Source organism: Penicillium oxalicum, chromosome III (assembly GCF_001723175.1).
Source record: "Penicillium oxalicum strain HP7-1 chromosome III, whole genome shotgun sequence".
Lineage (NCBI taxonomy): Eukaryota > Fungi > Ascomycota > Eurotiomycetes > Eurotiales > Aspergillaceae > Penicillium > Penicillium oxalicum.
In genome coordinates, this window is record NC_064652.1 from 1,364,317 (window position 1) to 1,384,770 (window position 20,454).

The 20,454-nt window shown below is 49.3% G+C and overlaps 8 protein-coding genes across 8 annotated transcripts; 5 read left to right on the plus strand and 3 right to left on the minus strand.

Moving 5' to 3' along the window:
- Positions 1-379: 379 nt before the first annotated feature.
- POX_c03952 (uncharacterized protein) lies at positions 380-2,099 on the plus strand (the record flags this gene model as incomplete). The annotated part of the gene is made up of 5 exons (XM_050112838.1): positions 380-670; positions 781-1,111; positions 1,245-1,552; positions 1,684-1,932; positions 2,052-2,099. The coding sequence occupies 5 exons, from the start codon at positions 380-382 to the stop codon at positions 2,097-2,099; spliced, it is 1,227 nt and encodes a 408-aa protein (XP_049970394.1).
- Positions 2,100-3,327: 1,228 nt separating this feature from the next.
- Positions 3,328-4,865, minus strand: POX_c03953 (uncharacterized protein; the record flags this gene model as incomplete). Its single annotated transcript, XM_050112839.1, has 3 exons — positions 3,328-4,402; positions 4,465-4,704; positions 4,795-4,865. The coding sequence occupies 3 exons, from the start codon at positions 4,863-4,865 to the stop codon at positions 3,328-3,330; spliced, it is 1,386 nt and encodes a 461-aa protein (XP_049970395.1).
- Positions 4,866-7,474: 2,609 nt separating this feature from the next.
- Positions 7,475-7,810, plus strand: POX_c03954 (uncharacterized protein; the record flags this gene model as incomplete). The annotated part of the gene is made up of 1 exon (XM_050112840.1): positions 7,475-7,810. One exon carries the CDS (start codon positions 7,475-7,477, stop codon positions 7,808-7,810), a length of 336 nt encoding a protein of 111 aa, XP_049970396.1.
- Positions 7,811-10,918: 3,108 nt separating this feature from the next.
- POX_c03955 (uncharacterized protein) lies at positions 10,919-11,100 on the plus strand (the record flags this gene model as incomplete). The annotated part of the gene is made up of 2 exons (XM_050112841.1): positions 10,919-11,030; positions 11,093-11,100. 2 exons carry the CDS (start codon positions 10,919-10,921, stop codon positions 11,098-11,100), a joined length of 120 nt encoding a protein of 39 aa, XP_049970397.1.
- A 1,755-nt stretch (positions 11,101-12,855) lies between these two features.
- Positions 12,856-13,550, plus strand: POX_c03956 (uncharacterized protein; the record flags this gene model as incomplete). Its single annotated transcript, XM_050112842.1, has 2 exons — positions 12,856-12,988; positions 13,342-13,550. The coding sequence occupies 2 exons, from the start codon at positions 12,856-12,858 to the stop codon at positions 13,548-13,550; spliced, it is 342 nt and encodes a 113-aa protein (XP_049970398.1).
- Positions 13,551-13,919: 369 nt separating this feature from the next.
- Positions 13,920-14,018, plus strand: POX_c03957 (uncharacterized protein; the record flags this gene model as incomplete). Its single annotated transcript, XM_050112843.1, has 1 exon — positions 13,920-14,018. One exon carries the CDS (start codon positions 13,920-13,922, stop codon positions 14,016-14,018), a length of 99 nt encoding a protein of 32 aa, XP_049970399.1.
- Positions 14,019-16,022: 2,004 nt separating this feature from the next.
- Positions 16,023-19,113, minus strand: POX_c03958 (uncharacterized protein; the record flags this gene model as incomplete). Its single annotated transcript, XM_050112844.1, has 3 exons — positions 16,023-16,124; positions 16,233-18,857; positions 19,012-19,113. 3 exons carry the CDS (start codon positions 19,111-19,113, stop codon positions 16,023-16,025), a joined length of 2,829 nt encoding a protein of 942 aa, XP_049970400.1.
- A 551-nt stretch (positions 19,114-19,664) lies between these two features.
- Positions 19,665-19,949, minus strand: POX_c03959 (uncharacterized protein; the record flags this gene model as incomplete). The annotated part of the gene is made up of 1 exon (XM_050112845.1): positions 19,665-19,949. One exon carries the CDS (start codon positions 19,947-19,949, stop codon positions 19,665-19,667), a length of 285 nt encoding a protein of 94 aa, XP_049970401.1.
- Between the last annotated feature and the right edge of the window lie 505 nt (positions 19,950-20,454).

The following is a 20,454-nucleotide window of genomic DNA, read 5'->3' on the forward strand; positions in this document are numbered from 1 at the left end:
TCATCTGTCATTGGAGGAGAGTAGGAATACTCTCAGCTGGTCTCTCCATTTTCAGCACTCGACCTTCCGCATTATGAGAATCTCCTTGACTTGATGCACTCCAGAGGTGCTTGTTCTTTTCTGGTTTCCCCCCCCCCCTTTCGGTGATCCCGAAGACGACGAAAAAGGCGCTTCCAGGGGATTAGACCTCAAGCTCGTTGATTCGTAGAGTTCTTCCTGTGTTCCTTTTTTCCCTCCTCCTTTTCCCATGTGCTGTATACCATATATTGAGGTCTTCCCCTCTTAAAACCCACAATTCCATGATCCACCCGTCCATCCAAGATTCGAGATCAAAGACTCATCTTCTTCCTCATTGTCATACCTTGCAATCTCCATCGCCATGGACAACGGACTTTTGACATTCAACCTGCGTGTCCCCGTGGGACTCCAGGTGGTCTCGCATTTGGTCAATGAGAACACCATTCTCGAGCAGTTCCTCCTCATTCTGAGCTCTACACTCAGTGGATGCAAGTATGAGAGATATCGCAAAGATATTGAAGGATTCACCAATGGTCCCCTTGCTCAACTCGGTCGCATGGAACTACAGAGCGCTCTTACTCTGTTCGCCAGCAAGATCGCTGATCACATTCTGTCGGACTTTGTGCCTGAACTGGCGGCACTGACTGGACAGGTCAGTTCTACACCTATGAATCATAATCAAAGCCCTCTTGTTGGAAAGAAACAAAAGAGAAGAGAAGAAATCACCCAACTGACATTCTCTTCCTGATATGCACTCTCCAGAGTATTCAAAGCGTCAACATGCCGGTCATTGATAACGTGGGCAAAGTCAGCACTGCACCATCCGACGATACCCCCGAGGACATCCCCGTCCCTGCCGAACCTGAGCCTGAGCCTGAAGCGCCTGCCCCCGAAGTCGAGACGAAGAAGCAGCTCAGCGAATTCGCCAGCAAGAATCTGGCTGGATTCCCTCAATTCTCCGAGGAGAAGATCCAGACAATTACCGACTTGGCGGCGGCAAATATCCAGAGTATCGCGGCCAAGTCTGGCATCCCCCCCGAGGAGATTCCCAAGGCGGCCCAGTTGGCCTTTTATGACTTTCAAATTCTCTACGGTACAGCCTTCTCTCTCTCTCCCTCACTCTCCCCTCCTTTGATGTTTCTTCTTTCTCTTTCATTTTTACATTTTCAGCCAAAAACCTCAGTTTCTCATCCCTCCTCTAATCTAATTATTCACTTGTATCACAGATGACAGCGGCTCCATGAACTCGGAAGACTCCCGCATCCCCACGACTCAAGAGACCGTCAAGGGTCTATACAAGGCCGCCAAGACACTCAACCCGGACAACAAATTCTCCATCCGCTCCTTCGAAGGATCCGAATTTGACAATGTCGCCTCCGAGACCGAACTCGACGACATCGTCTCGTCCATGACCTTTGATACCGGTGCAAATGTGGCCAAACCACTCAGGAAAAAGATCCTGGAACCCCTGGCAACCGCAGCCATGGAGAATAGACTCAACCCCACGATTGTGGTTATCATCACCGATGGAGATGTAAGTCCTCAATTTCACCTTTGCCCCCCCCCCCCCCCCCTCTCCTTTCCTTCATCTCTTATTCACCAAGTGGTAAAATTGGTGGTGTTTTTTCTTCTTTTTTCTCTCTCCTTTCTAACAATCCCTTGTAGCTCGGAAGCACCGTCCCCGAATTTACCGCCCAAGTCACCAAATTCAAGTCTCAGCTCGACGGCGCAAAGAACACCGGCCCAGCCGTTCTCTTCTGTCTCTGCCGCGTGGGCAACGACGAGTCGGCGGCACGATCGCTCAAGGAACTCAACTCGGAGGCTGGGACCAAAGATCTTATCTTCTACGGCGAAGATCCTATCGACGACAAGCTTCAAAGTGTCGGTGGGGATATTGATGCTTATGTCGGAGTGGTAAGTTTATTGATTCCTCCCCTGCCTTTAATTTATTTTTATCATACTGTTCTTCTTCTTTATCTTTGGAAATTTGTCCCTTTTGCTCCTGTTTATGAACCACAAGCTAACAAGTCCAGATTATATCCGACTTGATCAAGGCGATGGATCTGCAGACTATTCAGTAGGTAGGGTGAGCTTGGAGGATTTTGTTTTGTTTTTTTCTTTCTCTCTTTTTCTCAGTACCAGGTGACAGGCAGTGTGGCCAGAGTAATGTTGGAGGAATCAGAGATAGTATAGGAATATAAGAGTTGTACGTTGAACCGAGCCCTGTTCTACCTTAGGTACCTACGTCTACTTGGATAGTCCTAGAGTTATCGAGAACATAACTTCCACATCATACATCGGGTGGAAATTTACTTTCAACTTTTTAAAAGCTTAGAGCCTACCCTGTTGTACATACAGAGGAACCTAACCGATTTGTTCCTTGAGAAGGGACAAGAGCAAGAGAGGTCGAGAAGAAAGTCCAGGTCATTTCACAAAGGTCTCATGTATGTAAAAGGTGGACCCCTCCCTGTCCAACCGACCAGACTAGGGCTAAGATCCTGATTTTTTTTTCCACCACGCAACTTACTACATTTACCGTATCTGCGTTTCATTTTGGGATATTCTTTTTTCAACTGAAATGGATGCGCGTTGTCTGGAGATACACACTGCGTTCAGCTTGTTCTATACAACACGAGTGTTCTACCGCCCAAAGACAAGTATCTCCTCCGGCAGGTATCCTTCCTTTTGAATTTTCTCATGGAAAGCCCATCGTGAATAGAGAGGTAGTAAGTAACCTACAAAGCAAAGTGGTATCATTGACACATACATAGACAGGCCGGTAGTGAGGGCTTTTCATCAGGTGGGGGCTCCCACGTTTATGTCGGGTATCACTCTTGCGTTGACTGAAACTTTGATTTACTTTTTGCTTTCACTGTCCAGGTATGCAGATTTGAAAAGAAAAAAAAAGGGTAAATCATGTTGGGGCATCTAGATTCTCATGAAATATTAAAGGTACACGTGATGTACAATGATGTGCAAAAGTGCGCACATGGATGGACGTCAGAGCTGAAATTGATAGTACAGAGACAGTATATCAACAGAAACCTTCTACCAAAGTAGCCGAGGCCTACGATTGATCACAGACGAAGAGCCCTGAGAGCACTCAGAGGAACCACGGGGTGAGAAGGTGTGCCCATATACATCATCAAAGTCTCTTTCCAAGTAGACCACGGCTGGTGTAACTCGTGACGTGTGAGTTGGATTTGTAAAAGGCAGACACAATGAGATCGATAAAATTCAACCTTGACAAACCCTGGCTGAATATGAGACTCGCACATGATCCAGGAAAATAGAACCAAGGATAGATCATCATGTCCAGCAAGGCTCGGACGGAGCCATTTCGGGCATCTCAAAGGCGTATGAAGAATGATAAATAGGCATCTGGAGCCCTTCCATGGAATGGGTAGAAGGCATCTCCGAGCAGAACGTGTCGCTGGCCAAAGGCGGGGTATAGAATGACAAGTGAGGATCAAAAACAAAATAACTTGCACTTGACGCATCGGGCTGCAAGTTCTGGGTATCAAAAACGTGTGGTGATGGCGGGTAGAACGAATACGAAGACTCGGCTGGAGTCGAATAGACATGGGGGGTAATATATGAGGATTCCACGATTGTGCCAGCCGCGGGAGACTGAAGAGGAGGAGTGTGTGCAGCGTAAGAGGACGAAATGGATCGAGGTGATGAATGGGAAGCAAAACAGTTGTCTGCTAGTCCAAGGCTTGGGCTCGATAAATCGGAGGGATAGGGTTCGACCGAGGGTAGTGGGGACCATGAGAGACAGCCATGATGTCGAGCCACACAATATCGCGGCAATTCTAGGAGTGTCAGGGCGAGCTTCAGATCTGGACTTTGAAGATCGGTGGCGTTGTGAATGGCGAGAACACGGCAGATCTCTTCGATTGCGGTAATAGAGACAGTTCCGTATGTTGATCCAACAGTCTGAGGGTATATTCGGTCGAGAATCGTTGCCACCGCGAAGAACTGGGCGAGAACAGCGAGTCCACTCATCTCAAGCTCGACATCTCGCAGCAAATATGACGGCAGCCAGAGAAGCCATTTTCTGAAGATCTTCGTTTCGTCAAAGAATTGCTCGGGTGTCTCAAAGCATGGCACAGTCTGGCGCAATCGTTGTACCAAATCGATCAAATTTCGCAGATGATGAGAGTAATCAGCGTGATGTTGGACTCTCTCCTGCATCAGTCGCAATGTCTGCATTGCGCAATCGAGCTGAGCAAGGTGTTCATCGATCGACAAGGAAAACTTCAGAGAGTTTAGGGTACCCTGACTTTCTCCGTATTGGATGACGAGTGATTCTTGCTTCCAAACTGGCGGTATGGTTTCGAGAATGGTAGCCAGGCCTCGTTTCAGGATTATCCAGGTGTGGCTACTCGCTGTCAGTTTGACCAACTCCGAAAGATCGGAATCCTCTTATTCGGAAAGGCTTACTAGTCAGTCACTTGCCAGAGAAGCAAGATATGGACCGAGATCATTGCTTCCGCGTTTTCCCTGGAAACAGCCACTATCTCCGGGCTCAGCGCTGCTTGTAGACCCTTCAAAGCGGCAGAGCGGTGTCGTCTCGAAAGCTCGTCTATTTCAGGATTTTGTGTGAGGCAAGCAAGGTGCGCGGCAGATAAAGACAACACCGCCCGCAGCACCAAACTATTTGACCTTGCTATGCTCACACAGCTGACCGCAAATCAATCAGTACAAAGAGCCTCGATGGATGATTCGTGGGTTTTCTTTGTTTGAAAAGAAGGGTCTTCTCTTTCGACGTACCTGGGTAGAACTCGCGCCCAAATAGTACATCCACTGAGACCCCGCTTATCAAGTTCGACGGAGAGTCCCATGATGTGATGAATCAGGCGGGTCTCTGATCGAGAGAGACTTGACCAGACGTTAGATGGACATGCCCCCAGGTCCAGGTGTGGGGTGAGCCCTATCCTGTGCCATCTCTCAATCTCTGCGTCGACTTTGGCAAGTACCAAGGGGTCCTGGGTGCTCTGTGGCGGAGTGACGCTTTCCTGTGGCAAGGGCACATCCTGATAGTCACAACGGCAGTGATGCTTGGTACAATTTCGACTATGAGAAATCCTGTCAGAATCCGTTCTCTCGAGAGTGAGTCATGGCATGCAATGATGCATGGGCGTACCATTGAGGAAACGTTTCGTCGCAACGGATGTGTCTTCTCTTGCATGTTTTGCAACCATTCCTAGATTTGGTGTGACTCCTTCGTGGAGGACCGCCGCCCGGACCGACCATCTCTGTTCCTTGACAGTGAGTTGATCAACACAGGGAGCAATCTCTGTAGATTGCTAGAAGCTCCTGGGAGTTATGCTGGGGCGAAAGAGTTCAATCTGAGTCTAGTAGAGCAGAGAGAGAGAGAGAGAGAGAGCTAGTGATGAGATCGAGCGACAAGGCGGGAAAGCGTAGATCGGGCGAATATGCCAGTCTTGTCACGAGCCTGATTGTGCAATTTGTGTCCAGTCTAAAACGAGAGACCATACAGCTTATCCACCGGGAAAAGAGGATAAGAGTACCCGATGTGATGATGCAAGCGGTCGGTTTGATTTGGCAAGGGCGAGAAGGGGATCTCGCATCCAGAAAAAAAACTTCTTGCTCGCGGATCTTACAGGCAGAGTCGTCAGACAAGGTATTCCCAATCGTGGGCGGATCTTGTGCCGGTTCGTGACGTGAAGCAATCCAAATGTGACCTTGTAATGTAAAGAGCGAGCAGTGATGGTAAATCCGAAGCGCAAAATTGATATATCCGAATCAACGTCGTGGAGGGGCACTCGACGTCCGCCAAGGAGAGACAGAAACCCCAAGTCAGGTGTTGTGACAGTAAGCGAATGGTGAAGGTGAAGGGTGACACTCGTTGCGAGTAAGAGAATCTCTTCGAAATGAAGAGCCACGAGAAACTCTCGTACTGCCCGGTTAATTTCGAGCAGAGGTACGATGGTTTGGCGAAGAACAGTTGAAAAGTGAAAGAGGTAGAGGAAAGAAACCAAGCAAGTTCAAAACGCCCTTGGAAGACTCGCGAACCAGGCAAGAAAAGTCAAGCCTCAGGTATGACTTATCATGGAAAATGGGACTGCAATGAAGAGACAATCACCTTAGAGTATGTGGAGTTGTCAGGGAAAAAGAAGCAAATAGGAAAGAAGTGGAAATGGAAATAAAATTGGAAATTAGAAAAAGGCTCATGCCGAACGGAAAGGACTACTTGGGATAAAAAAAAAGAAAAAAAAAGTCCGGAGAAAAAGAAAGCGAAAAAAAGGAAAATAAGGGTCAATACTTGTACCGAATAACATAATAAGATTGTGTCAGATGAAGACCCTCTTCCCATAACTTTTTCTCTTTCCCCCATGGAGTTTGAATCCGCATCCCACGTCTAAACAAGCGGATCGACTTGGAACATAGTGGGTATCAACCTTCGTGGACGGTTGATCGCTCCAGTTCCCCCAGTCTCGGTGAAGAGTTTGAGCCTCCGTCGCTCGTCTCAAACAGCTCCTTGAGCCAAGGGCTCTTGCAGACGCAACTGGCCATTGAGAAAGACCGAGAAACTTTGTTGTTTTTGGTTTTTGTGAAAGAAAAGAAAAGAAAAACGCACGTTCTCCGAAGTGTTGAGCTGCGATAAAAGTAGGCTAGTACAAGGCCCCCGCCCAGGAAGGTGAGAACGAGACCGTTCATACTCTAAACAGCTGGGTCAGAGGCATCGAATTAGGACCGGTGGATCTGAAAGAGAGTCCATGACTTCAACGTCCGAGCCATCCTGGTCGAAATTGATTGAATGGACGAGGTTTACAGTAGAGTCCCGGTCTCACGCTAGCGTTTTCAACCGACGGGGCGGAGACTCTCCGGGGCCACATGGCGCCCATTGAGGGGATGCTCGGACCAGACGGGGAAATATGGTGGCTTGTTTACTTTTTGTTTTCCTCTTCTTTTTTTTGGTCTTTTTGCTTCCCATCCAGTTTTGCTATTGGGGGACGGTTTCCCAGAAGTGAGAGAGATAGGAGAGAAGAAGAATTGGGAGGGGGGAAGAGGTGAGGATGTAGAAGATGTGCAACTAGTACGGTACTGCCGGTCAATAGACTCAACACCACCATGAAGTTATCGAGCAGGTGTGGTAATACACACTCCAGTTGGTGACCCAAAGGGATTTCCGTCTCGGAGAGGGTGAGTGCTTAGGTGGTCAAGATAAGAAGACCCATGACTCCTCGTTACCTCGACAGTTCAGGCTGAGTGACCTGACCAGCAATACCTGTGAGTGCGTAGGAAAAAGGAATGTTCAAAGCGTTAGGGCTGATCATGGGTGGTTGCCTGTCAGATGGCCGCCGGGAGGGGGGGGCACAAGCATGACGAGTGAGTCGAACCGACTGGGTCCACCGTGAAACCTTGAAGCCGTGAAACATGCTGCGTCTCTCCGCTGAAGAGGTCAATTGCTCAGCCGGCAGAACTCATGCAGGAGGCGTCCAGACTACAGTGTTTGGGCGAGAAGAAAGGCATCATCAGCGCTATGACCAAGGTCACAGCTTGTTCGATCCAGCATGGCAAAACTCGACCATGGGTGGTGGCTTGGACGGTTCTCTCTTCTGAAGAAAGACCGTCCTTGAGCTCTCTTGCCACGAGGGGTGCTCTAGACACGTTCGGGAAATCTCCACGAGCCACGGACATGATCTTCCAGCCGGTCTGCCCGATGGAGAGAGAGCAGACGAGAGGGAGGCTGAAAATGACCGTCGATACCAGCAGACCGGAGACGGCCAAACCCGCCCCGGAAGTTGCCAAGACCCCATAGAATTACACGATACCCGGAAAAGGAAAGAGAAACAGGCAAAAAAAATCAAAAAAAAAATCAAGAAAATCAAGAAGAAAAAAGAAAAAAAAAAAGAGGAAACAGCAAGAAGAGAAAAGCAAAATAAGGTCTCGAGGACCAAAGATCTAAAATAGGGGAAGAGTCCAAGCGCACTACCCTACATCGTTCGACGGACCATGCTCCCGTAACCCTACTGGAGATCGACTCGGTACTAGATCAATCCCTAAATGATGCCAGTCCAATGAAGGAGCTGACCGCGAGGGATAGTGAGATGAGATGAAAATATGGAACAACAAAACGGGAGAGAAACAAGACGGTACCAAACTCAGCCACGGAAAGAAGAAAGAAAAAACAAAAAGAGAAAGAGAAAGAAAAAAAAAAAAAGGGGGTCAGGGCACGTCCCCTCAGCGATCCGACTCCGCCATTTCAGACATACTCTGGATGGTGGTGGGAGGCGCATCTGGCGGACGTCAAAGAGGCGCCTCGACGAGGTGGCATGATCCGAGGAAGATTCAAGTGCTTCACGAAAAGACCAAGAAAGTTCAGCACTGTGCGACGCTCAGGCGTTCGTGGCGAGAGAGCTGACGGTCGGCCGGAAGAGCACCTGAAGCTTTTTAGCTTACCACCATCACTTCCATCACGATTCTGGCCGCTCCCCCCCCCCCCCCCCCCTCTTCGATCGGGGTTGTACCGTTCACTGTACGGCGTACAGTGAACGGGAAACGATGATTCCGGAAGATGTACTGTATCAGTGTATGTAGCTCCACGCTCTCAGCTGTACCTCGGTCCAAAGTCCAATTGTGACCACCTTTTATGTTTTTGGTATGATCCATTTTCTGATCTCGGTTGGAATAACCGAAAAGGCCAAATGACGAGTGGTGCAGAAACAAGCCCCGTCGGCGTCTGATCCATCGTCATGAGTCACTCGCCGGGGGCAGGGTTATGCTTCGGAGGATGAATGACAAGTTGATTCCGCTGACAGAACATGAATGGAACAGCCGAATCTAACATCCCATCCATAATTTTGGAGTTTGAGGCCTAGAGTCAGTCTGATTGACGTATCATCGCATTTCGCAGGAGCAGCATACAGTTTGACGGGGGGGCCGTCACCCACCAACAACAGCGGGCAGTTGATCAAAGACATGAAAAGGAAATAAGCGGTTGTCGATCTCGACGCTATGGTCCCGACTCTGCCGCGATGGAGAAAGTGGAAAGGGAGATGAGCATATTCATGACCATCACGATCATGATGGTGATGGGGGAGAGAGCACGGAGTGGGTTGATCGGCCTGAGCTCGGGCATTGCCACGCTCCGCAGCTCGGAAAATATTTCCTGTTCGAGGCAAGCTGGGGGAGCTTACCGTTCGACCGGGACGGCACGCAAGTTCACACATGGCAGTCTCTGTGATGGCCCGGCTTTGGGTAGAGGTGGATGAGATGGGGGGACATGGATGCTCCCGTTGGAATCATGAAGCAGAAAGACCGAGCAAGACAATCTTTCGGGAGACAAGGCCAGCACTCGGGGGATGTAGGAATCCAGTCACAGACAGCCCAGACACAATCCGCCTACGAGTGGTTGTTGGAAGTTTACTCTGATCGGAGAGAAAGAAAAAAAAAAAGGCAGAATTAGGTTCATAGTTAGAGATTGAAAAGCCTGCGCAGGACTCGTAGTCCGAAAAGGCCAAGATTCACATCCTGACTGGAGGAGCACTGGATTGGGCTAGTCCTGGTGGAGAGAGAAAGATTGTCAAATCAGTGCTTGCCTTTGCAAAACCCTAAAAGTCCCTGAAGGGTGTTCGCATGAATGTGATACTGCACTCACCAGCAAGACCGCTAGATAAGAAAAGGGGCCATCATGTTCTATCTTTTTCCCCTCTCGTGGGAACTCTGCATGAGCTGCCAGTCAGTGACCCTCCGCCTCGCCAGTAGCGACGAGTCTCCTCTCAGGGACCATCCCTGTCCTTCCACACGTGGCAATCCGCCTGTGCTCCCCGGTCGATGTTCGAATGTAGCGAGGACCAGTAGTCTCAGCCCATCGTTATAATACATTACTCTCTGTATCTACTAGCGCGGCAGATTTTGCAAGAGAAGAATAGATGGAAACTGCCCATCATAATTTCCCATGCATGCCCATGGAAACTCCAGTGCACCTATTAGGTTTCGCATTCCCAGTGTCTGCGTCTCAGACTCACCAGTTCACACCTCATTGCATCCGATGGAGGCCAAAAGCCACGCTGCGCCCTATGAATCATTTTACCAGGCAGGCGGGGGGAGGACCATGGCTGGCTACAGGAGACATACTTACGAGGCCTGAAACAGCGCTCAATCTGGAGCGGTAAAGATTGTCTCGTCAATCACGCTTGATGGACAACACAGGCACGAAGGGTACACACGCATTCCACCGGCTCCAGTGAATTCGACTTCTCTCCAGCCGAATGGTATCTCAACTCACCCCATTTTTAAGATCGTCCTGCCAGTAGCAAATAAGATGAAGACTACTGAGAGAAGACCTCTCCGCTGGCCCTTCATAGATCCACGTTTTCCCCCGTCAATTTACCTTGTGGACCCTCAACAGTCAACAATCAACAGTCAACACGGTCGAATTTCGAGGGGTCCCGACATTTTCGCGGCCAATCACTCTCCCTCCCGGGACCCTATGAGCAAGAATTTTGGTTTGTTTTTGGATTTATTTTTCCAGCTCTCGTGGAATCCTCCACTGCAGCGTAGAGGAACTCTGTCCTCCGTCATATTGAAAATTTGGGGGGGATACAGTCACCGTAGTCCAACTTGCCCTGGAAAAGTGTTGTCCGCTTTCGAATCTTGGCCAGCCCAAGAGAGCTTAGCGGCCTCGCTACTCGCTTCATAGCGCCCGAACAGGTCTAGCGTGATCTGCGGAAGCTTTGGGCAGCGGAGAAGTGGGGGGGCACGAGGGGGGGCCCAACTTTGACACTTTGGGAACAGCGCGGATGCTAATTTTCTGATAAGTCGCGCTCTGCTATGGCAGTCCATCTTGAGGAAATGGTCCGTGTCGGCGCCGAATATACTCCGTGGTGCCTCTACGGCATTTCTTAGAGACATTCGGGATTTCTCGATGTCATGTTGGTACATTTGCTGGCACTATGCGATGATTCTGCATAAGGATGCGGTGGTGGACGATGGGGATGAGTGTATAAAGCTGCGGTTCTATACACCGAGACAGTGCAGTAAGTGCATACACAGGTGGAAAAGCAAAAGGCGAACCCTTCTTGTACGCTAAATCCCCGAGTCCAATAAGATATTGTACATCCAGCAGTGTGGAGGGTCTATGCGCCCATTTGATCATGCTTAACCACACTCAGCAACTAGATTGAGAAAACGCCCTGTCGGTGGCAACGCTAAACACATGGCGTCTAGCTTAAGTCTTCCCTAGCCGATCAGTGTCCAACACTGCAGTTCTCAGCCGCAGCTGCCAAGCCTATCCTGCAGCTCATCAATGATGACGCGAATCACTTTGGAGATAGGTCGAGACGAGACTCTGGTATTCCACTGCGTACTCTAAGAATGTGAGCTGAGCACCTACTCTACAACTTATGACAGAGAGGGACAACGAGGGCTAAAAAGGCAGCGCATCATTTCGGGTTGACCTTCGGAAAGAAAGAAAAAGATTCCAGGAATTTAGGTTTGCTGTTCATTCAGCGTCAAATGGCAACCACTGAATCCAGAGCATTAATATCCACTCCAGCGTGGAACTTGGACAGATGTATGGTAACCCCCGACCCAGAATTTCAATCAGAAAGCACCACCGCTACTTTCAGTGTCGCCGCGCCTAGGCTGGGCTAAGTTTGAGTATGGATGGGTACCTACTATGTATGTCTTCCAGCGCGATCGGCGCCGGTGAGGGGGGGGGGGGGGAAACATTTAAGTTGCAGGGACAACGTTTAGCGTTTTCGAAGCGCGGAGCTCGACCCGTCCATCTCAGTGAAGTAGGGAGTGAAATAAGAGGGGGCGCGTGGTCAACCTAAATCTCTTTGAAAAAAAAAAACAAATTGAGCCTTTTATTCTTTGTAGACAACAAAACGTGCCCCCTAACGTGTAGGTGCTGATTAGAGCTGCCTTTTTTCGAACTTGAATGTTGACATGCCATGCGATTCATAATGTAAAACAACTTCAAAGGGGAAGCTCATAGAACTGCCAAAAGAAAAACGGATGGCACTAAAACGACTCGCGTGCTGAGCCTACGATTCGCAAGCTGAGGATGGTAAACCCGAGCCGGACATCAATTCCGGTTCATCTTTTATCGGGACTACGTATCTCGGTACTCATCGCAATATCTCAAAATCTCGTCTGATACTCATAAGGGTTTTGTTTTCGAAACGAGGCCCTGGAGATGAAAATCGATTCTTTGATGGAAGATACGAGTCCTTGATTTAATCATCAGATCTGCCTCGTAATGGGTATGAAAGATTCCAGAGCTTGACTGGAAATTGTCTGATGTTTTTTGAAGTGCCGTGTTGCTCAGACAGACACACTTCTCTGATGCCAAGCTGGTCTCAATGAGACTCGTAATAGCCAATCGTTGAATATGTAAGGTGTGTTGGGTGGAATTCTCTACTGTACTATTGCAAAGGTGACTGTGAAAGACCAATCTACCTGCGGTATGTAACCAGGTACGTACGTACGTAGTTTCGCCTTCCTGGACATCTCAACATCATCATGAGAACAATATGATGACTTGCCCTCGCTCTTCTTTGCCATCACTCATGACTTCTCGACAATCAATTGGCAGCCACACAGGCGTCTTAGTTGGTCGTGCACCACCATTCCGATGTCATTCCGAGACAAGAGGCGAATCGGGCTTTGAAAATTCTCATATCAAGACGAGAACAGGCAAAGCTGTCAGCCCCGTACCATATTTCTGCACTCTTACGAAAGAGAGACACACACACACACACAGAGAGAGAGAGGGAGGAATCCATTTTCTTCTTCATCTCCCACAAACACCCCCCCTCCCTGTCGTATTTCCTCCTCGTCACACATATCGACAACAATATGGGCTTTCACAAGTCATCTATGAATATAAAGCTCAAAGACAGCCATGTGCTCACGGCATACTGCGCCCGTCCGACAGGTGAAGCTCGCTACTCGGAGCTAGATCTCAATGAGTTCCTAGGGGTCCGAAAAGGCAAGTCGGAATCTCTTCATCATTCTCCATATTCTATATCCTCTTTGGAAGAGAAAACCCAGGCAGCAATCACTCTTCTGTCCTGACTCTACACTGTGGATTCTGTCTTGAACGGAATTGAAAGCTGGGATGAAAAGAAAAAGAGCAAGATTACATGATCCTTCAATCCCCTTCTTTACAGTCTAGTATTGCACCATGTCAACCACGCAAAAGAAAAAGCAAAAAAAAAACACTCAGCATACCTCGTCGCAAAACAATGATTGCCTATCCACCCGCTCTCTCTCTCTCTCACACACTGCATGACAAGTACAACGAGAGACTAATCATACCATTTAACCCTGTTCATTACATAGGCAAATTAAAATGGGGCGGTCACGATTTCACGCAATCCGCGGATAATATTCATCTCGAATGGGAAGGAGAAATCCAGCCACAGAATCCGATTCTCCATGCCAACGTGCAGGTGGATCCTAAGGGAGTCGAGAGCTCGGAGTCGTCGGTGAATTTGGCTGATTGCATCAAGAACGAAGATGGTCAGCTTCGATTTATGGATTGCTTTTGAAGAAGAGGAATTGCGGGCTGTCATTAGATATTTGAGGTAGGATTAAAATGAGGATGATGTTTTTGATATCTACTACTTTTAACACCTATTGTACGGATGAGAGAATCTGCCCGTGAGAGATGTACCCTCTCTGCGTTTGGCAATCTATGGGTGATGCGCAGTAATGACTACAATCCATACACAAGCTTCTTATGACAGGCCTCCGAAACGGGCATGCTCCGATGCCGAGGGTTCCGGTAGAAGCTTTCAATAGGCCCTTGATTCTGTTTTTTCTTTTTTAAAAAAAAATTAGATAATTAGATAGAGAGAAAAGCCGAGGAGCGTCGAAAGCGAGACTGCAAGAATGCAATGGGGTAATTTCCGAGTAGGATGAGCGGCATGTCCTTCTCATTCTCTCATATCGGACCAAGCTCTCCTTCCTATGGCACAAATATAAGCCAGAAGCAGCGACACACTCGCTACACATAACTACATCTGAATCCTATCCTCCGCATCCGTCCAACGGCTTATACTTCTTGCCCCGTTGGAAACGCTTGAACAAACATGGATGTCGCATTAGCGCTCCCCCAGAAGCGAGAGCCAGGCAGAAATCTCAATCCTCCAATTCACTCATGTCTTTCCTAGAACGGAATGGCTCCCATATCTCCCTCCAAGAAAAAAGAGAGAAAAAGATTACCAGAATATGCCCGAGAACATCGGCTGAATGTCGCGCGATTCAGAGCCAAGATGCGGGCGGGAGGGGGGGTGGGGGGGAGGAGGAGAACCACCAAGACTCGCAGGGCGTGAACGGTCAAACGCTCTTTTTGGAAAGTGCCATATAATAATAAAAAAGAAGAAGAAGAAGCTGAAACTGGAAATCGAAATGAATTGTAGTACCAAAAAAAACCTCAAAAACGAAAAGTGAAAAAAAATGCACAGAAAACAAAAATAGATTGATCGCGCAAGAAACTGACTCAAGACTCAAGGCCCCAGTGTGTGGACGTGATGAAATATCGCCTAGAGTCCAGTCAGAAGAGACTGTGGCTCGCCAGAAGATAGATTCCAACGTGGGGGGAACACCCAAATGCCTAGTTGCATTCAAGACGGATCGTACGGCCGGACTAGCGCCCTCGTGCCACTAATGCAAGGCTAGTCGATAGGTGAGACCCTCTTTTCGTCAAAAGAAGCGACAATAGGAAAGGTTAGCGTCTTGGTATCTCTTGGCTGTGACAGGGGACCGCGGGGAGGGGAAGAAGGAAGAAATCCATGAGGAAAGTGAGTAACTTGGCTATGGTCTTTTGTTTTAATTCCTTTTTTTTCTTGGTGAATCAGTTGACTGGACTCGATTCCGAATAGGTTGAGTGTCGTGTCAAGACAATTGAAGAAGCGGGGGCAAGTGATCTTGCAGATGGATGATCATCGGCGCCACTAAAAGGATCATCACCGCTGTTCATTGACGGCAGATTTGGGATACAAAAAGTGAGGACCACGCTAAGGTGGGAAAGGCAGGAGGTTACCGGGAGACAGCCGAACCGACTCCGAGTATCAAATCATTTAGGGATGGGCGAAAAAAAAAAAGTCGTCATGCAGGCATCTACCTAGGTATCTAATCTATTCGAAAATCAAGGAATACAGGTCCAAATTGGTAAAGAACACGCCGGTAAACGAGGTAACGGGATCATGAACCGTATCACTGAAGCGGAAAGTTCATCAAACCGAATCAAATCCATGGCACGTCGAGATGAAACCAATGGGATCGCAGGCGAGGAGAAAGATTCGACAGTGAGGGTGGCGATGATGACCATAGTAGAGAGAGAGAAGAGAGAGAGAGGAGAGAGAGAGAGAGAGGGAACACCATCAAACATCAAAGCGAATCATTGCCATCTCAAGCCATTTGTCAGACATGCCATAAGCTTTGTCCTAATCGATCCGCCCTCTATCTTGATTCGTGTGAGAATAAGACGAAGAATCAAGGGACAGACTGAAAAGCGATCAAAGGGAGATAAGCTTCCAAGGGGAATAAAGTAAACAGAACGCCCAGATGTGCCACGTGTACAACCGAGGACCTAAGTTCATATACATGTCTTTGGATTTGTGTGGATTCATAAGACTCCCTCCTCTTTCTAGGCCGACTATCAAGAGCCAAGCAGCAATGCTGCGGCAAGCGCCTTGTAGTGAAAACAGAAGTGGAAAAAACAACAAAATCACGATTCAAAGAAATAACGCTAGATCACAGGAGGCAGGATCAGTTCCACCGTGGGCAGTCAGGGGAAAAGACACAAATGGAATCAAAAGAAAAAAAAAGAGTAAAGAAATGTGCATTTGTTTCAGTGGCATTGAAAAGCGCCAGGTGAAACAGTCTTGTCTTTTTCAAGGCTGGTCTTTCGTTACTTTTCGCCTTAGCCCTGTCTTTCTCAAGTCAAGTCACCCCCGGCGCTTGATGAGGCCTCGAGTAGGACATTCAAAGTCAATCATCGACTGCCAGCGGGGTCTTCAGATCTGATAGACTGAGCGCAACTTCTGAGCCACAGGGCCGGGCAGCTGCATAAGGAACGAGTCAAAGTTGGGTATCATATTTTTGTAGCCTTGCAGGACCTGGATAAACAATTGTCAGATAAAGAGTGAAAAATTTTTAAGAAAAAAAAAAAAGAAAAAATTTCACGCGGACCACCACGAATTGTTTCAGGCCACAATGGGACATACCTGTTGGAATGAACCTTGAATATCTCGGTACTCTTCCTGGGAGAGTGACTTGGCCGGGAACGATGCAATCGCCTGGAAGTAGTCTCCCAGACAGGCTTCCATGGCCTGGGGATTCTTCATGACCATGTTGTTGAACCCGAGGAAAGCAGAAGCCTTCTCGCGCGTGAAATCGATCTTGCTCATGGACTTCAAGAACGGGCTGGCGAACTCCTGCAGATGCGGTGCGAGCGCGTCAGAACAGCAGAAGCCCAGTCGCCCGAGGGCCATGGCGGCATTCTCATTGACAGAGTCGATGATTTCCTCGTTGTTCATGATAGTCAGAAGGTCCTGGTAGAGCTTGTCGGCATAGGGACTAAGGGCAGCCTTCTCGTTGACTGCAATCTCGCCACAAGACCAACAGGCATTGTTAAGCACGCTGAAACCAGTCGTGCGATCGTCATCCCGGATCAGATCAAGGTCAAGCTGCTTGATGAGCACTGGCATAATCGTGGGAACGAAGGGCTCGAGGTGGGGGAAGATGCTGATCGCACAGTCGCCGAGCAAAGCATAGGTGGACTGGCGCACCTCGTAGTTGGGGTCCTGCATACAGAAGACAAGCAGATCGAAAAAGCGAGGTTGTGAGTTGGCAACAAGCTCGCCGCTCTTTTGAGGATCAATCGCTTGGATGATCGCGCTCAGCAGGTCAAGACTGGTCACGAGGAAGTCCTTGTCCGGCTCGTCGATGGCCTGGTTACTTTGCGAGGCGACAAACTCTTCCAGGTTCTGGTAGATGATTTTGGTACATCGCTGGAAGAGATGAGGAGCGAACGGCGCAAAGGCATCGCCATACGCGGCCGCAATGTACCCGAGACACTCAAGAAGTGGGAACAACTCTTGCGACTGATCAGTGACACGGTTGTATCGCTCAATCATTGCGGGCATGAGGATATCCACGAGCTGTGGCTTGGCCAACTCAGTCATGACGCATTCGGCCAGGGTCTGAATACAGTCGTAAAGGATGTACATGTTGCGGTCCTTGTACTTGCCGAAGCACTGGACAAACTGGCGGAGAATAGGCTCGCAGTAAGGGATCAGATTGTCGTCCGACTTCTCCTCCAAGCTAGCAAATGCCGATGCGGCAGCTTCTTGCACCTTCTTATTATTATCGAGCATGCGAGTCAGGATGCCTTCCATCATGGGCTCGAAGTACTGCTGCTTCTCAGCCGGATCTTGCAGGTGCGATGCCCATTCTGAGTAACGACCCAGGCACCAGCAAGTGATCTGTCGCACGACCGGTTGCGCATCGTTAAGCAGAGAGATAAGGTAGGGGACAAGTTCGGGGAGATGAGGAGTCACGGCGTCCATGCAGCCATCCGCAACAGCACCCAGAGTGAGAACAGCCGCCTCTCGATTGGGCCATTGCTCATGTCGAAGGGTCTCCTTGAGGTAAGGCAGGATGATGGTGAAGATCTGGTCATGGTACACGTTTGAAAAGACATCGAGCGCTGCGGCCGAGCACTTGCGCAAGGTCCACTCGCCCTCGGGATCGTCGCCAAACTCAGAATCCTCAATTTCGCCCTCGCTCAAGTCATCCTCGTCCTCCTGTTGATTCTGTTGCTGCTGGCCGTTGGCGCCATGTTCTCCGGCCTTGGAAGTGTCCAGGCGAGCGCCCTTGGACTTGGCAAACTGCGGCTTGAGATCTTCGGCACGGTCTTCCTCGTCGGCGTCATCCTCATCGCCCATGAGGCGGATGACGTCGTCCTCCTCATAGACCATGTTCTGCAGGAGTACCGGAATGACCTTGTGCATGAAAGGGGCCAGAGGTTGCCGGAGACTCTGTTGCTCACCGGCAACGATCCAGAATTCGGCCGCATCAAGCGCAAGCTCTGGATCCTCCTGGTTCTGTTGCTGCATGAGAATGTAGCTCACCAGGCCCTCCATATGCGGAATGAGCTTCTCCGGCGCGAATTCCACCAGCTGCGAGAAGGACTGGCAGACCATCTTGCGCACTTCTGTGTCTTGGTCTCCCGCAAGATTGAAGAGTTGCGACAGGAAGACGTCCAAGGAAGCCACCAAAGCGTGCGGTTGATGCGGCAAGAACACGTGAATGCTGTTCAAGGCGAGAGAGCGGATACGAGGACTGTCGCGCGTAGTGAACTCGAGCAGCTTGGGGATGATGACATCGAGAGGGCGTTGACCAGAGTAGTCCCGGTCGAGGATCTTACGGTTATCCTCGCAAACCTTGAACAGGGCCGCCATCGCGGCCTCCTGAGTAGCAACGGTCACATCACCTGCATCATTACCGACGAGCGCCAGCAGCTCCTGCAGAACCTCGGGCCAGGCAAGGAGACCACCCTTTTGCACCAACTCGGTGATGACACTACCAACGCCGCGTTGGACTTGACGGTCACTGTCGCGGAGGGCAACCAGGGCGGCAGATCGGATGAAGGTGAGACTCTGAGGGGGAATGGTCTTGTAAGCCACAGCGAGCTTGGTCTTCATGTTCATCGTCGCAGCGAATCGGACGACGCCATAAGTGGTAGGGTCAATGCCGGCGGCGGCCACTGCTGAAGGAACCTGGGGCGTGGAAAACAGGTAGGTGATGTAATTGACATAGTCGGGGGAGGAAGTCGCTTGCGCGAGCATCTAGATGAGTTTTCGCAAGCTGGCGTTAGCGATCTTGAGCTTCTCCGATATCTGCATCATCAGGGACACCGTCTGGTGGTGATCGACATTACGAAGCACAGAGCAAACGAATGAAGAGCAGCTTCGCCAGGGGATTAGAAGAGGGATTCGGTACATTTTCAGCCTGCTTCCGTAGCTGAGGATCCATGCTGTTCAGCGAGTCCCTGAGGCAGCAGGCTAGCTGCCTCAATGGCTCATCCTGTGGTTGCCAATCCATGTTGAAGCAGCACCGAGTTGTCTGGACGCGGCAACTGTGAAGGTAAAACTGATTGTGGCACAAGAGAGCCCCGCCAAGTATGTGGGAACGGGCCCCCCCCTCTTCGCCGATGGCCCAAAGGCAAAACTTTGGCGGCAAAGGACTTTGATCCAGAGGATTCAGTCCTCACAGCAATCTGAGTGGTCACAAATACTCCAGGTGATCTGACCTGATATCAGGAGAAGAACACCAAGGTCCAGCTTGATGGGATTCTGGAATGAAATTCAATTTTTAATTTTTTTTTTTCAAAAAAAAAAAGTTGAATTTTCACAGAGCGTTTCCCTAGGCCGGCTGAGCGGTCCTATTGGTTGGCTGGAAAGGTGGTTTTGGGCGGCAAAAATAAACGGTGGGGAAGGCGGTCGGCGATCAGGGCGCACTCGGGCTTCAGCGCAATTTATAGAGATGAAGAGCGAGTGATCGTTTCGGCAGAAACGTTGAGGGGCCACAAGTTAAACGGATGAAAATGAATAGTTTGAAGTGTCAAAGAAAGATAAGTCGTGTTGAGAAAGCTATCAGATCGGGTTGAGTGGAGGTTGCAAATGCAGGCAAATGTCCATTTTTACAAAGGCAGCAGGTAAATTAATATAAACATGGAGTCTGAGGTCTTCAAATGCACTCTCCTCCCGTCCCGCGCTGGAATCTTCCAGCTTTATGACAGAACCAGGATTGGAAGTTAAAGGCCCCAAATCTGAGATTACTGCCCGTTGCTGATGAAGCCGTAGACCTCCTCCAGCCTGTGATCCAAGTCCCTTGAGAGACGGCAAGCATGTAGCTTCCACAAGCTTACGAGAGCTCATAGTCTGCAAATTCTGGAATGAAACCTTCCATCATGATTTAAAGCTTGTTGATTAAGCCAAGTTTTCGTGTCTGTAGGAATGGAAACCTCGAGATGATGACGGCTTGCCCTTGAGGCCTGATGGGAGGTGATCCATTTCCAACTGAATCCATTGCAGTTTGCGAGGTGCTGCCGTGCATCGGTGCGGATAGTGAAAGAGCAATTCCCGATCTGAATGGAAGAGGTAGGATACTTTTGAATAAGCTGGGTTTGAGGAGTATATAAATGGTACAAATGGATGTCAAGCACCGCCGTCCCTTCCTGCACAGAGTCCTCGCATAGGAAGCTCATCGTCAGACTTGAAGTTGTATCCTCTAGGATTACCGGAAGAATGCGGAAGCTACCAGGTAATATACCGACTTCTCTTTATTCGTGGTAGCATCAAGGAGCAGATCAGAGAAACTAGATGCCCGGTTCAGCCCAATGCGTAGCTCATCTAGGTAGGCCTAGGGCGTCATGACGCCCGG